The 16,880-nt window shown below is 37.2% G+C and overlaps 3 protein-coding genes across 4 annotated transcripts in view; 2 read left to right on the top strand and 1 right to left on the bottom strand.

Moving 5' to 3' along the window:
• The window catches only part of LOC134819015 (MORN repeat-containing protein 3-like), a 33,618-nt gene that overhangs the window by 8,166 nt on the left and 8,572 nt on the right, over positions 1 to 16,880 (bottom strand). For both annotated transcript variants that reach the window (XM_063828768.1, XM_063828767.1), the window contains exon 2: positions 8,947 to 9,100. In XM_063828768.1, the coding sequence (XP_063684838.1) occupies positions 8,947 to 9,097 (151 nt within the window). In that variant the 5' untranslated portion in view covers positions 9,098 to 9,100. The remainder of the gene's footprint in view (positions 1 to 8,946; positions 9,101 to 16,880) is intronic.
• Positions 3,708 to 5,269, top strand: LOC134818000 (retinoid-inducible serine carboxypeptidase-like). The gene is made up of 2 exons (XM_063827407.1): positions 3,708 to 3,945; positions 4,080 to 5,269. The coding sequence occupies exons 1-2, from the start codon at positions 3,708 to 3,710 to the stop codon at positions 5,267 to 5,269; spliced, it is 1,428 nt and encodes a 475-aa protein (XP_063683477.1).
• LOC134819014 (retinoid-inducible serine carboxypeptidase-like) lies at positions 6,538 to 8,480 on the top strand. The gene is made up of 2 exons (XM_063828766.1): positions 6,538 to 6,923; positions 7,035 to 8,480. The coding sequence occupies exons 1-2, from the start codon at positions 6,689 to 6,691 to the stop codon at positions 8,228 to 8,230; spliced, it is 1,431 nt and encodes a 476-aa protein (XP_063684836.1). The 5' UTR covers positions 6,538 to 6,688; the 3' UTR covers positions 8,231 to 8,480.

Here is a 16,880-nt window from a genome sequence, read left to right as displayed (position 1 = left end):
AACTAGTAAACTCTTAGAAACACGCGTTTCTTCGATCAACAATCGTCTAAATTAAATATTGTATCTACTATCTTTTCTATTTCTCTTTCAAAACACGTTGATTGTGATCGTTAGTATAAATTGCAAGAAGAAGCAAGGATTTGTAATCGAGTCAGAAATCAGAAATATAAGCATGACCCAAAAAATGTTAATATTAGCCACAAAACGTGAAGTGTCAAGGGCAGATTGCAATGCCTCCTTCTTCCTTCTTAGTGATCTTGACGACTATTGAAAATATAACTGATCATATTGTGTCCTTGTGGCTTGTACATTATACAATATAATCTACAAACGCCAGCCTAACCCATCCCTTAAACTCTTAAAACAAATGTGGAAGCTTTCTTTCCCGATTAACGTTTTAAATAACGTTCCCAAACCGTTCTAGAGTTATGAACAAAAATCACTTGGTTGCCTTTTATTTTTGGAACACCCTCTAGTTGGGCACATCTCAGCCGGTGATTTTTACAAGATTAAATTTACAATGAAGATGAACGGTTCCCGCACTATATCACGACAGCACTATATCACGAGTCACGACAGCATTGTCGTAATATAGTGCGGACTGCGGTTACCGGGTGGAACAGTATCGAGTATATGTCAAGTTTTTAGTAAATTTGACGAGATCAAGTTTTCGAGATAGATAATTTACTGTTCTTACTGACAACCTTTTTCACATCTCCCCATTACGGCATTACGCTTTAGTTCTTGCTGCATGTAGCTAAGGGCTTGTTACCACATTTTGTGGAAGTTGGATCGCTGACCCGACATTTAATTGATTTAACACCTCAATTCTGTGACCAGTTTATACCGAATACCATTATATATTACAACACTAATGAATACTTGAAAGTTTGAAGATCAAAGTCAGATCGAAAATATTTAAGTCTTAGCAGTAAAACAGAAGTTGGATATTTAAAATTCAATCAAACAAAATTAACTCATGATCTAGTATCTTCTGGGAAGTACTCATTTTCGCCGTACGTGATAGTAAACTGAGTTGTAGCAACGCCCTTGTAAACTCCAGTTACCCTTGCGGTTGCATAAGTACCGTCAAAGTAAATCTTCTTCATGGTAGCTGTATAGGGAATGTCAGCTTTCGTCTTGGAAGCTGTGACATAAACTTCTATTTTGGATTTTGGTTTTGTTTTAATCCACGCATCCATTCTGTCTGTAACCATGGTGGTGTTGGTGACACCAGAAATCCAATTTGAAGTGAACTTAGCACTGAGCGTTGTCTTCGATTCTACGCCAATTATAGGGGACCCTGCTGATATCTCCATTTCAATTCCCAGTTGGACAGCCTGACTAAAGGTGTAGGATTGGGTATTAGCGTAGGTAAACTCTACAGTTCTCTTGCCTGTCTGGTCCATGTCAGATTCGTTTTCCAAAATCGTAGGATAGAGCGTAATCGGGGAAGACTGCTGCTTTTCTACATCAAGATTGTACTCTACGTTGTACATCTCGATCTTTGCAATAGGTTTCTCAGCCCAGTATTGCACGGACTCTGACTTCAGGAGGTAAGGAGGTCTGGGCTTGGAGTGGTAGTTAGATACAGCCCCGAACCCTCTCACTGACTGCAGGTCTTTGGATGTTGTTGCATCAGTCTCATAGATCTTGACATCATGGTCCGCATCAGCACCGTTGTCTACCCAGACTGGTTTCCAATTTTTGTCTGTCCCGTATGTGGTAAAAGTGCTGTTCACGCAGTACACGGATCCCAATTCAGGCTTCGGGCCGTTAGTTGCTACATTTCCCAGAGCGACATATCCACCAGGACAGATAACACTCCAAATTCCGCAGTTTAGGGAAGCACCCGACCCACCATCATGCCAGACCAACTTGTAGGAAATCGGAGGTAGAACTATGTCTCCGTTTTTATCAGTAGGTCTAAGCAGGAACCCTATTGTAGGCTTTGCGTATGATCTTACAACAATGTCTCCCGGAGGATAGTATCCTTTTTTAGGCTCAGCCCTCCAGATTGATACATCTTGACTTGCTCCCGAACCCTGATCATTCCATATCTGCTTCATCTCCAGTTCCTTTACTTCGTGTAAGTTCAGGAGTTTGTCTTCGCCAGTTGGTAGTTGCCACACGTCTCTGACTTTGCTTTCATCCGCTTTCAGGAGATAAACTGTAGAAGCATCTGGCCTGGAGTATCCAAGGACAGGAATGAAGGTTCCTGCATCAAGTCCGAATGCCTCTCCGCTAGCCCTGATCACTGTCCACAAACTGCCGTCTAGAGAAGCCCCAGAGCCTCTGTCACTCCATGTGTACATCGTATCTGCCTGCACTACATACTCTTTCTTTACACAACAGTACTTCTTCGGATCAGGCTTTACGTGGTAACTGTTCAAGGCAACTCCTCCAAGACAAGTGTAGCCAGCAGGAGCGTTCATCTTGTAGATGTAGACGTCAGCATCTGAACCACTGCCTTGATCTGTCCACACGGCCGTGAAGCTGGTTGGGTTTACCAGAGCTCCTGTCTTCCTTTCTGAGACGAACACTGCTAAATCTGTGGGTTGACCCCGGCCATCAGTGGCGACATCTCCTATAGAACAGAAATTTTGCTGGTAGTTCAGAGCACGCCATATTGATCCACTGTACTTAGCACCAGATCCTCCGTCATGCCAGATCAGCTCAAAGTCGTCACTGTACTTGTAGACGATGTCCGGGTTGACCTTGTTGTCTTCAGCCGCCACTGCTATGAATAGGAACATTAACGTCCAAATCATCCTTTTTCTTTCTTTGTCCGTCTTTGAAGTGGTGACTTTGTAGAATGAGGTTTGCGTTTTGATCAGATCTTTTTATAGTCGTCGTACAACAAATGGGGTCGCCGTCTTGAACAGAGATCGTTCCCGACAAGGTGTGAAATAAATTCTTTGCCGTCTTAATAATAAAGTCTGAACCGGTTAAGTAGAATGACAAAGGTCGTGTCGAAGCGTTCACTGGTTCTTGTTCTTTAAGCTTAGAATATGTTACAATCTCTTTACTTTATTGTGTGTATTTGATTAGGCACGGCACCCAGCTCCCTCAATTCACAGTTCAGTAGTTACGAGAGTTACCCGGAGACAGTTGACCGATCTATCACAAAGGGATAGAGGCCAGGTGTTAAAAGTTAAAACCTATTCAATCTTTTGAACTGATTTAATTTACCATTAAAATCACACCCGCTGACCACAGCAAATGGTGGCCAGCGTCCCGAATCTTTCCTCGGAGAGGGAAATATTTAATACTCTTTTTTCACACTAAAACTCAGATAAATGATCTAAATATTGCTTGAATTTTACCACAAATTAAAAAGCATGACCTAATCGAATTAACACACAGTTCAACACGTTAAAAGCCATCTGCTGGCTTAGGAAACAAATCTCCAGGTATTAAAACCAATTTCTAATATCATAAAATGTATTACAATATTACACACGGTAAAGGTTAATGCAATTTAAGGGAGGTCAGCTTTTTTGCCCCAATCCGTTTAGTTATATGTTCAAGTCTAACATTCAGCTATGAGTTGCAACTTTAATTGTATTTTAAACCGTTCAGATTGACCACTTGTTCAGTGAAAATTCGTTTACCATCTTTCACGATCAAATTTGAAACTAAGACTATCAAATCTGTTTAGATCACTTATTTGGCTCTCAGTCTTGCATTGCCGTTTCCTCTTCGCCATGACCGCATTCAGAGGTCTGGTGCTTATAGCTCTATCGAGTTTGGTGTACTCAGATTGTGTGATTCCAGCAGAATTACAAGAAGCTTGGGGCTATGTTGATGTGCGCCCAAAAGCTCACATGTTTTGGTGGTTTATGAAAACCCCTTGTGGTGATGTTGATAATCGTCCTATTGTTATTTGGCTGCAGGGTGGTCCTGGAGGATCTGGCACAGGATATGGAAACTTCATGGAGATTGGTGAGCAAGCAGATTGATAATTTGATATCAGATTTTAAAGTCTTAAAATGGTTAAAGGGTCATCCATTGCGAACTTTAATCTTATCGTATAATATAACTTAGGCTTGATGTCAATCGAATAAAAATTGCTTCAGGACCACAAGACAACAACCTTCAACCAAGAAACTACACCTGGTTAAAAGAAGCTAGTCTGCTCTTCATAGACTCCCCAGTTGGAGCAGGCTTCAGCTACGTGGACGAGGAGGATGCCTTCACAACCACAGTTTACGAAGTTGCAGATGACCTGGTGACAGCTCTAGGTGAAATCAGCACCATGCTTCGTGCAAAGCACTACAACGGATCTAGCCTACCACCCATCTTCATATTCTCTGAGTCATATGGAGGTAAAGTAGCACCAGTACTTGGCAGTAAGATTATTGAGGCTCAAAGTAAAGGCTTCCTGAGTGATGTTAAACTGGAAGGTGTAGTTATAGGAGATGGTGCGGTCTCTCTCGTGGATTCAGCTTCAATGTGGCCAGAATATTTGTTTCAGACAAGTCAGGTAGACTATCAGCAATACAGTACTATGAAAGTCATGGTTCAAAACATGGAGGAGGCTTACTTAAGAGCAGATTACAATGCCTCCTTCTTCCTTATTGCAGATCTTATGACGACTATTGAAAATGTTACCGATGACGTGTCCTTATACAATATAGCCTACCACCACCAGCCTAGCCCATCCCTTAAAACAGATGTGGAGGCTCACTGGAGGAATGTAGAAAGTATGAAGCATCTGAAAAACTATGACAAGATGACAAGATCGGAAAAGAAGGCGTATTTTAGATCGCTTAAAAAGAACACGGAACCGTCGAGGCGGCTAACCGTTGACTATAACGGGAAAAATTTGGAGAAGCTGATGGACAAAAAAATGAGGAAAAAGTTTGGCATTATTCCAAGGAATATCACGTGGGGAGTGCAGTCAATTCAATGTTATATCAGCCTGGGTGATGAACTAATAATGGATGTCATAAAATCAGTTGACGACTGTTTAGCAAATGGTGTTAGAGTCATCGTTTATAATGGAATGCTAGATTTGATCATTAATTCTGCAGGACAAGAAAAGTGGATAAATAAGCTGACTTGGCCAAGCTTGGAGGATTATTACCAACAAGAAAGGATTCCACTCTACCCACCATCGTTGGTAAAAGAGCAGAAAACAGGAGCTTTCCACAAAGCTTACAAGAACTTTGAATACTACTGGGTACTCATGAGTGGACATATGGTACCAATTGACGCACCTGAAATGCTGCTAGAAATTGTCCGAAGAATTCTCAATAATGAATAAGATATACGAGCGTTCTCTAACATTATAATAATTCTTAGATTCGTTTTACATCATAAAACCTGTAATAGTACAAGGTATAGTAGAAGAAATGAAGCATGATCCGGTGATCCCCATCTGAACCACCAAATCATTTAGTTTAAACGGTTCTTAGTCACAGGTGTAGGAAGAGGGGGGTAGGGGAGGCGATTATAAAATTCAGATAACATGCTGGTTACTCTTCTATGCCGTGTTCAGTATTTCCAATACCAGAATTATTCAATGAACCAGAATTCTGTTAATTTATATATTAAATATTCTAATATTAAACGGGTATAGTAGCTGATTTTGATAAAGTAACATCGTGATCCGGCGTGATCAATTATTTTAATTGAAGTATAACGGCAGCACCCTTGACTTTTTAACTTAATAAGAGACGTATATATTAGGAAATTTGTGATTTGATAAAATTTAAAGTTTTGGTGTGTGAATTAAAGGTCTTTAAAACAAAACATATTACATGTCAGGATTCATCAGAAGTTCAGAAGCCTAGCGATTATAAAATTCAGATAACATTACTGATCACTCTTTTATGCCGTGGGAGTAAATTAGTAGGACACAGTTTGCCCCTTGTAGTCCAAATTTACATTACCTCATTGCTAGAATTCATTCCTTTAAAAAATTTTTCCAAAAATTGTTCCAGTTTCTCCCTCCTTGCATGTTGTGAGACCTATTACTGTAAGTGAGAGGACCTGTGAGTGAGACCTATTACTGTAAGAATATTTTTCAAAATTTGCTGCAGGACTTTTCCTTTGACCCTTAATTAAATTGGCACAACAAAATCTTCCTGGATTTATCATTTCACATTGCTAGATTTATTATACCCACTATTTAGTAGGGGTTTTGTTTTCAATGTAGTCGAATTAGATAAAAAGTTACAAAAACAGGAACAAAATTCATAAAAACCCAAAAAAAAATCAAAAACCCTCAAAACCCATTCCCAAAATTGAAATTTGAGGTAAAATGCCCGTTTTTCTGGGGTTGGACACCCAAAAAATGAACCCTTTAGTACCATGTACTAACTGGTTTTCTGGGAAATGAGCAGCAGACCCACCACTTAGTACAAGAGTACTAACTGCGTTAGTATCTCTTTGATAGCCCCGATATAAGATAACAGATATTCTTGGGAAAACAGCGGAGTGGCATTAAACCATGTGATGTCATGTTTCTGGCCCTACTCTATTTAAAATTTGACTTTGAGTCGGTCATGTTTTTTTCTGGAACCTAATCTCAGCCCGGCCCCCTTTTCTTTGTCAAGATAAGTTTATCTCCTATTACAAGTACGTCGTGATAAAATTGTTTCCTTTTAAGTATAAGCTGGTTCCAGATACTACATTTTGTTGCATCTTTCTTCGGTAGTGTATTTTAATAAACTGCAGTACCATGATTCGGAGGGGATTACTTGGTCTTGTTTTGCTGGGTTTGGTGTACTCAGATTGTGTGATTCCAGCAGAATTACAAGAAGCTTGGGGCTATGTTGATGTGCGCCCAAAAGCTCACATGTTTTGGTGGTTTATGAAAACCCCTTGTGGTGATGTTGATAATCGTCCTATTGTTATTTGGCTGCAGGGTGGTCCTGGAGGATCTGGCACTGGATATGGAAACTTCATGGAAGTTGGTAAGTTAGGATTTCACATTAAAACTGATAAAACTCCAATACTCATAAGTCATAAGCTTGAATAGGAATTAGATTATACAATTACACGAAATAAGCAAACCAATTTCTCAGGACCACTAGACAACAACCTTCAACCCAGAAACTACACCTGGTTAAAAGAAGCTAGTCTGCTCTTCATAGACTCCCCAGTTGGAGCAGGCTTCAGCTACGTGGACGAGGAGGATGCCTTCACAACCACAGTTTACGAAGTTGCAGATGACCTGGTGACAGCTCTAGGTGAAATCAGCACCATGCTTCGTGCAAAGCACTACAACGGATCTAGCCTACCACCCATCTTCATATTCTCTGAGTCATATGGAGGTAAAGTAGCACCAGTATTTGGCAGTAAGATTGTCGAGGCTCAAAGTAAAGGCTTCCTGAGTGATGTTGAACTCGGTGGTGTAGCTATAGGGGATGGTGCAGTCTCTCTGGTGGATTCAGCAGCCATGTACCCTGATTATCTCTTCCAGATGAGTCAACTAGACTACCGACAGTACAAAACGATGAAAATGATGGCTATGGACATGGAGCTAGCATACATGTCAGGAGACTATAACAGTTCAAGTAACTACCTAGGAGTTATCATGGAAATGATTCAAAATGTTACAGATGACGTGTTCTTCTATAACATTATTTACCACCACCAACCAGCCCCATCACTGAAGAGAGTTGTCGGACCGAACTGGGAAGCCATACAAAATTTGAAGCACTTACAAAATTACGAAATGATGACCAAATCAGAGAAAAAGAATTTCGTCAAATCGTTCAAGAGCAGTAGTTACCCAATGAAAAGGCTGACCATAGATTACAATGGAGAAAATGTAAAGAAACTGATGAATGAGAAGATGAGAGAAAAGTTTGGCATCATTCCAAAAGAGATAAAGTGGGGGGCTCAAGGAGTTGCATGTCACAGTTACTTGGCAGATGAAATGATAATTGATGTAATCGACTCAGTTGACGACTGTTTAGCAAATGGTGTTAGAGTCATAGTCTACAATAGAATGCTAGATTTAATCATCAACTCTGCTGGACAGGACAAGTGGATAAATAAGCTGACTTGGCCAAGCTTGGAGGATTATTACCAACAAGAAAGAATTCCGCTATATCCACCATCATTGGCAAAGGAGCAGAGAACAGGAGCTTTCCACAAAGCTTACAAGAACTTTGAATACTACTGGGTACTTATGAGTGGACATATGGTACCAATTGACGCACCTGAAATGTCGCTCGAAATGGTTAGAAGAATCCTCAGTAATGAGCACAATTAAGGACAATGAACAATCTTCAGGTCAATATTCCTTCTTATCATTCATTATTTCTACTATGATTTTGGTTGTTATTGATTGTTACTGATAATTTGTAACTTAATTTCTTGACTATAGGATTATTGTTGAAATTCCCAGTCAGATCTGATGAGATAATGTTACCTTGAATTTTTATACCCTGGCAATAATGAACATCACTAGATATTAAACATGTTATGTCATGTTTTAACTGAATTGATTTGTATACAAACAAGAATTGCGCCCGTTGTTTCGTTTTGGCGAACGCTAGATTTCCATTTCACATTTACTATAAATTTAAGTACAAGCTCCAATCAGCTCACTTCAGTCTCCATGATAATAATATTGATAAATTAAGCATTAAGTACAGGAAACACTTGAAATTCAGTTCAATTGCCAAAGAACTTAACTTGTAAAGCAAAGAACTTAAATTGTAAGCAAAGGTAACTATACTCGTGTACACATCAATACACTACGCGTGCCACGTACAAATTGGGCTTATAACCTAATATTATACATTACATCGTATATATTAAAACACAGTTGCGCCGCGCATTCATAGATCACAGGCTATCTATACATCAAATCTCCGCAAGCAATCCTCGCGCGCGCAACTTTTTCGTTGCATGGTTACTAACGGAAGTAAGGAAGGACTGACGACATATTCAGACCATAATATAACATTTAAGCAAAAAACCAACCTTTTCCTTGTTTTAGGTTATTTTCCCAATGCCCAACGTAAGTGTCACCACCACCACAAAAGACAGTGTGCCTTAGCCCAGCTTTCTGCGCCTTTGAGTCCCACTCTTTCCAATTTGGCTCCCTCCCTCGCGCTGCTTTTGTTATTGGCATGCTTGGATAATAATCTTATTTAAGTGTTACTTTTATGAAATATAATTTAAAACTGTCATGTACAATGAATAAACACTCGAAGTTGTGGAGGAATTAATCAAAGAATCAACCAAGAATGAAGGAACTATAAGTAGGCAATTTTTGAACACAGATGAAAGTACATGTAATAGTAAAGTTCTAAACGGTTTCTTAAATTTATACTGATATCACATCAAAACACTTGCATGAAAAGAATATACGGACACCATGTACAATAACTCTCTGTTAATAAAAATATTTCAGGGAGTGGTAAATGTGATTTTAACTGTATAATCATTGAGCATGACAGAACGGTTGACAGTGATGAGGGAAGAGGGCATTAAGGCTGCGAATCGTGGAGATTAGTTTGAATAGTAAAAATTTCAGAACGACTGAAAAGTAAAACAAAATTTAAATGTTATTGCCATATAATTACAATGAATAATAATATCATATAAAATAGTTAAACTTATACATCCGATAATAAACTCGTGGAAATTAGATATGCTTTGTAAAATACGTTTTTTACTCGAAAATTAATCTCTATCATAAATTTTCCCACTACAAATCATACAAATCCTTACTCGATTATAAATCTCTAGCATAGCTTTATGCTTAGATTTATTTGCTACATGAAAGGACTGAGCAATAAAACACTTGTAGCCTGACATTTCTTCTCTTATGGGTGGCATATAATAATAATAATAATTTTGTTTTACTTAAAATTTTGTTTTACTTATAAGTTAGCACACAAACATTTTGGCTTATTTCTCAGTTGATAACGTTTCATGACTGCCTGATGATAATTATTTCTGATGTGACTAGCTATTCAATATTTACTATTACCACTCATTAAGCAATATATCTAATCAAATGTATTTAATCAAATATATCGAATCAAATAATAACAGTGTTCATTTTTAAAACGAAGGTCCATTTCTTGCATTGTTAAGTCATAATTGAATATTTGAATTGAGTCAACTTATAATTACAATAACAGTTAGTGAAACAAATTTGATAGGTGTGTGATCTTCTGCGATGATATTTTCAAATTTTGACTCTGAAATCGTCGAATGAGGTTAAATCCAAATATTTGAATATCAATCGATGGTATTACATATTATACTCTTCAAATTCAATAATTATTGGAACCAATGTAAAAAATATCATACGGATGATACAGGTAACAAATTAATTAATAATGTCAATTCTTCGCAGCTCGGCGAGGCCCAGTTAATAATAGCGCATTTTACCGATCTGACGAGAAGCATAATTGAGTGCGCGGCGTGGCCCAGTAACGCATTGCACTACAAATAAATAATTTTTAAAAGTAGCGCGTACCTTTTTCTCAAAATATTGATAATTACCTTTATTAGGCAAAGCTCTGTCAAGTGTTCCGTGCATCGTACGATTGTCGATTGTACTAGGGTTTTTAAATTGACAACAACCAACAGAAATTTAATTAATAAAACTTGTTTTAAAGCCCCGCAATCAGTAATTACCGTAAAACATCAAATTAAATCTTAAAACTACTTTATTTGGTACCCAGCAAATCCTACTGGCTGGCCGTGTTACTAAAGGTGATTTAATTTAAACAGACGGCTTGAGCTCGCGCGCAATATTATGTAATTTGCTCGCGTGGCGCATTCCATTGTCAAATTTTCAAGCAGCGCGTAGCAAGCTCACCAAAATTTGAAAACTGGCCGTGTTACTAGGGGTGATAATTTTTCAATAGCACGCAATTGTTTGTAGGTTTACAACCTACCAGAACGCGCGCCGAATTGGACTCGTCTACGGTCCTGTATATAAATATTTTGTTGCTGTAACTCCTACACATTAAAATTCGGTGTTGATTACATCTTCGAAATAGTTCTTTGCATCATTTTTATTAAACATCGTTATCTGAGATAAAATTGTTCTAAAAGCAACTGGAATATACACAAATCTTTAAAATAACTTACAAACTAGGAAAGGAAAACAAGTCTTAGGAAGACGTACAAAACTATGTGACTCAAAACGGTACAAAACCAAAAAATACTTGTCATACGTTGTATGACCCGCCGCGCACGAAGTGCGCGGCTCCCCTGTAGCGAAGACGCTACAGTGAAGACGCTATAGTCTGTAGCGAAGACGCTATAGTGAAACGACCGTGGGGGTCACCACGTGATACAAAAAAATACTGAGTAATAATCAAACAAAAAGAATGGCTGAGTACATTTTATTTAATCTATTTAAAATTAGTTTCTCGGAAAGGAAAACAAATTTAAATTTTGGTATTTATTAATAACAATCAAAACATATCATATCATAAAAATAAAGCCGCGCGTTGGTTGACTGCCTCAGTAAGGTGAATAATATAAGCTCGAAGGTGCCCTGCGCATTTACAGAACCTAATGCGGCGATCACATGATCATGAGGACCTGTGAGCGCCAAATTTAATTTAAAGTTTTTAGAAATCATACATCACTACGAGTAACTCATGCTTGCTTTTTTAATTTTTATAGGAGTGTAGATTGTCAGGTATTTCATTCATTCATACTTAGTCGGTTTGAAGCTGTTATATTTATGTTTAGAACTCACTATTGTTTAAACTATGAAAGCAGAACGTAGGTAATGGACAATATACCGACGACAATACCAAGGACCCGAGTGCCACAATGACTTTTCCGGATCCGTTTTTACCGAGGGCTTATCCACCAGTTACTCATGCTGCATGTATAGTCTGATAATATTTATTTGTTTTATTCTATAACAAGCATTCTGTAAATTGGAGTATTTATTATAAAAGAGCCAGCCAACCTCCGCATTATAATCTTTTGTGTGCCAGGTTCGTTTATAAAATCTTATCATATAATAAAATTGATCCAATAATCTTAGATGAACAGTATATATATCATAGCTCATCGTTATTAAAATCCGAATGGATGAATTAATCAAGTAATGTTCCCTTTCAACACAACTAAACAACAAACAAATGCTTGCTCACCAGTGGTGACGCAATCGTAGGGGCATGCAGTTATTTCGGATAACTCTCACCCCGACGACAGCGTCGAAAAATAATCAAATTATGCATTTGCGCCATACTGGACACATTTTATATTTAATATTCTACAGTTTGTAGAAATTAGTGTTATCTACTGCAGTAAGCTTAACTAGCGAGCAAGCATCGTCCCACTCGGCCGGGACGAAAATACCGAGTCCAATCACAGAAAGTTAACCATAAACTAATGATAAAGAAAAAGCTAGATTTCTCTGAATCAAGCAGTAAAAATATTAAAATAGTGATGAATATATATATATATATATATATATATATGTTGCTTTTAGAACAATTTTATCTCAGATAACGATGTTTAATAAAATGATGCAAAGAACTATTTTGAAGATCTAATCAACACCGACTTTTAATGTGTAGGAGTACAGCAACGAAATATATATATATATATTATAAGTCAGCCACAACTATCAGCAAAACAACGCCTTGACTTCAAATGTCGGTAAAATGTACCTTTACAGTCATCCTGATATAAAGACATGTTAGTAAATTTATTCAAAATATCAATCCATCAATCAATCAAATAAAAGAAATTTAAAATTTAGAAATTTATGTAACTCAGCAATTCAAGTTATGGTGGGTGGTGCTTTAAAGTTTTAAGCTGGTTTTGCCAAAAGTTCTCCCTTTGTTTACATATGCTTAGTCTATCCGATCCTGGGCACATTGCTCTAAATTCCCAACGTCAACTTGCTCTATAATCGAAACATTAATGTCCTTACTTAAAGTACTGGTAAACAACTTAGTGGTGGTACGGTCAAGATTGTGCAAAATCTCATTATCTATAAAATGGCAGGAAAGTTCACAAGTCCTTCTTTGGGTTTTAATGTGGGATTTATGGTTCCTAAATCTAACCTTTAAAGAGTCTGAAGTACATCCTATATAACTTAACTTACAAATATTATCTTTAACTATGTACACAACATTTTTTGTATCACAGTCCAATCGTCCTTTGATACTGAATAATAATAATAATAATAAATACAACTTTTATAAACCGCCTTATAGCTAAATCATATAACTCGATATAATTTAATCCTGGAGATAAACTCCAGTGCTTTCTAAAGCGGCTCTTACATTAACTGAGCTTAGTTTAATTGAAAATTAGACATGACAAGTTCATTTTACCTATGTAAATGCAAAATCAATCAAATGCTAGAGAAAAGAAGTATGTTTTAAGTTTGGTCTTGAAAGATGCAACTGACTCAGCTGATCTTATGTCGTATGGCAGGGAATTAAATACTTTAACTGCACAGTGACTAAAAGCTTTCTCTGTGTTTACATAGTTAGGAGAGGGCGGAAAACTAAGGTAAAAATAATCATTATCAAGACGTACATTTTTAAAACTTTGCTGCCTAGGAGATATCAACTCTTTTAAGTAAGGAGGAGCTATATTATTTAAACACTTGTAGGCAAGTAGGGCAATCTTAAAATCTATTCTAAATCTAACTGGTAGAAAATGAACTTTCTTAAGTAGTGGAGTAGTGTGTGCCTTTCTTCCTCTCCCGAAAATAAATCTTACAGCAGAATTTTGCACCTTCTGTAAACGACTTAAATCATAAGAGCTCAGTCCAAAATATACGCTATTGCAATAATCAATTCTAGAGAGTACTAGAGCATGAACAAGCTGAATCTTAAGGTTAAAAGACAGTTTTGATGCAATAAACCACAAATTTCTGATCTGAATATTACATGCTTGAACCACTGACGTAATCTGATCACTCATTGAAAGATAACTGTCCAAATACAGCCCAAGACTCTTCACAGTTCCACTAACAACATGTGGCTCTTGATCCTTAACAATCTGTAGAGAGGCTGGAATATTTTTTGAGTCAAATTTAGAGGATATAACGATGACTTCAGTCTTAGAAGAATTCAGTTGAAGGAAATTGTTTGTCATCCATTTCTTGATATGAGACATACAGTGTTCCATATTGTGCTCTAGCTGTGATGGGTCATCAGAATCAAGAGTGAAATACAGCTGGGTGTCATCAGCATACAAATGAATACAGCACCCATGCATACTTGCAATGTTCTCAAGATCTTTGGTGTACATTATGAATAGCAGGGGGCCAAGGATTGAACCTTGTGGCACACCTATCTCAAGAACAGTTGATGAGGAAGACGAATCCTTGACTTTGACCCAAAGTAAAACAAAATTTTAAGTAAAACAAAATTTAAATTTTATTGCCATTACAATGAATAATGATATCATAATAAATATAAGTAGACATCCGATAATAAACTTGTTACATCCAGTACAACCCAAGATGTCAGCCGACACGACTTACAAAAATAAAGAAAGCTAGCATGTTATGTTCATTGTTCATAGTTTATCTAACGAGCATGCTTAGCACTTAGGCTGTACGGAAATAGCTTTAATTCTACGTCATATTAAAAACTTTACATCATTTTTGAGATACAAAAATAAATTTTAAAATGAATAACTCTTTTGCTGCTTAGGCGCGGCACCGCGCTTGTTCCACATTCTATACAGTGTGTAGCAACACATCGCTGAAAACAGAAGCTGAATGAGCTATAACATATAAGCAGCGCGCCGCGCCTAAACCTAAATCCATAAACTTTAAATATTGTCAAGATATTAAACGAGTTTTGCAAAATAATATAGTATGCTGACTTCGTAGGATATTACAATTATACCAGTGCCAGTTCCAAATGTGAGTCCGCGCTTAAACCAAAAGCAGTTGGCAAAAGGAGCCAGTTGCCTGCAAGAGCTTTACTAGCACCCGATTTACCACTTTTGGAGCACAAACTCAAACCTAAAACCGGCCAAGCACAAAAATATGTTATCGCCACGATTGGGTGGATTGATTCCCAGAATATTTATCAGCACGCGGCACTAATAATATATGAAGTTCATTATCGAATTTTAGATATGCCCTGGATCGTTTAACACATATATAAAAGGTTATTAAAAAATAATTAATGTTTGGTTCGTATAAATCGATATTAATCAATTATTTGAAATAGTATTTGTGTTTGTTATTATTAACTATTGAGTTGCGTTCGATTTAAATATTAAAACACTACTACAATACATTTCACAAAACAAAACGACGGGGACACAGAAAGGAGGAGGACAACACATCACACGGACGGAAACTGCTGCTGTTGACGAGTATCTGATTATATTAATTATGGGTCTTTTGTTCATTAAAATAAGTGTGATCATACTTCTAGAGTATATTGGGCTGACACAGTTGCTGCAAGGTTAACATTGGGGTCCAAAACCGGGAGTGTGATACAACTTAATTTCGCGTTACGTAGTAAGAGATACGAAATATAAAATATAAGATATAAGTGACGGTAGGTTCACGGATATAGCGCGGCGTCATTTCATTAATCTGGCGCGGTAAATCACGCTGGGTAATGAAATGATAGAGTTATACAATATTTAAGTTTCGCGCCGTACGTTTACACAATATATTTGTGAGTCCGTCCCACGTTCCAGACGTACACTCCAGACAAGTCCAGACACTAGTGTAAAGCGGGTGAGCTGATCAGTGTTCTGTGTTATATGTGTGAATATATAGTTTCTATGTTTGACTGTGGTGTGTATTGTGTGTGTTATTTTGTGTGTGTAGTATGAAATCTATATGGACTAGTTTGTATGTTCTTATTATAGGCACATGTCATTTCCATCAAAGTTGAGTTCTGACCATTCATCAGTGTTTCCAGCTTTTTGAGCATTGAGTAGCATAGTTTTAATGCGACCTTTAACAAGTGCAATTGGGGACGAGAAGTCAATCTTACTAGAAGGTTTAAGGAATTTATTCCACATATTCGAGGTTTTATATACAAACAAATTGGTTGCAGCGGGGTTAATAAAGTAGTTATCACGTCGGGGTGACTTTTGAAATAAATTGTACATCGGTATTGGAGTGTGAAGTTTGATTATTTTAAACATTTCAAGTAGACAGTGGTACTTATACAAATTATGCACGCAGAGTATTTTGTTTCTGCTGAGAAGGGGTTTACTTGATTCTCGTTTATAGAAGTCGGCTCCAAGTTTTTGGGATCCAATTGGGCGGGTTCTAGCACATGTTTTGAACTTATTACTGTATGCCTCTTGATCACCAAATAGAATACGAGTGCACTTTTTTTGAATTTTAAATATTGGTTCAAGCCTATTGTTCGATATGCCTCCCCACACTGAGATCCCATATCCTAGATGAGATTCGAAGAGGGTGTGGTAGAGGTCATTATACAGCTCTTTAGGTATAAATCTTCTCATACGGCAGAGTTTACCGACTTCACACTTTAATTTAGAACTAAGATATGCAGTATGAGGTTTCCAGTTAAGGTTTTTATCTATAATAACACCGAGGAATTTAGTTTCATCAACACGTTTAATGACTGTGTTATTCAACGTTAAAATAAGATCATTACTATTACTACTACTACTAGTTACATCCTTCTTTCCTGGTGTAAAGTGAATGTAACAGCATTTCTTGATGTTAATGTGGAGAAGATTGCATTTCATATAATTGTAAACAGAATTCATTATAGTATTAGCTTTTTGGTAGAGATTCTGGACAGATTTGTCGACTACAAATATATTGGTGTCATCAGCGAAAAGTATAAATTTTCCTAGGTCTGATGAGTTATAGATATCGTTTATGTAAATTATAAACAGTAGCGGTCCTAAAACACTACCTTGTGGTACTCCACAAATAAGAGGGAGTTTATCAG

Source organism: Bolinopsis microptera, chromosome 7 (genome assembly GCF_026151205.1).
Source record: "Bolinopsis microptera isolate Bmic1 chromosome 7, MBARI_Bmic_1.0, whole genome shotgun sequence".
NCBI classification, from domain to species: Eukaryota; Metazoa; Ctenophora; class Tentaculata; order Lobata; family Bolinopsidae; genus Bolinopsis; species Bolinopsis microptera.
Note: the sequence above shows the minus strand (reverse complement) of the source record. Positions and strands in the feature narration are given on the sequence as shown.

Excerpts from the sequence above, each read along its gene's own strand:
- LOC134818000 (XM_063827407.1), top strand. The coding sequence starts at position 3,708 with ATGACCGCATTCAGAGGTCTGGTGCTTATAGCTCTATCGAGTTTGGTG. Across the intron at positions 3,946-4,079 it reads TGGAAACTTCATGGAGATTG|GACCACAAGACAACAACCTT; the intron begins GTGAGCAAGCAG and ends AAATTGCTTCAG.
- LOC134819014 (XM_063828766.1), top strand. The coding sequence starts at position 6,689 with ATGATTCGGAGGGGATTACTTGGTCTTGTTTTGCTGGGTTTGGTGTAC. Across the intron at positions 6,924-7,034 it reads TGGAAACTTCATGGAAGTTG|GACCACTAGACAACAACCTT; the intron begins GTAAGTTAGGAT and ends CCAATTTCTCAG.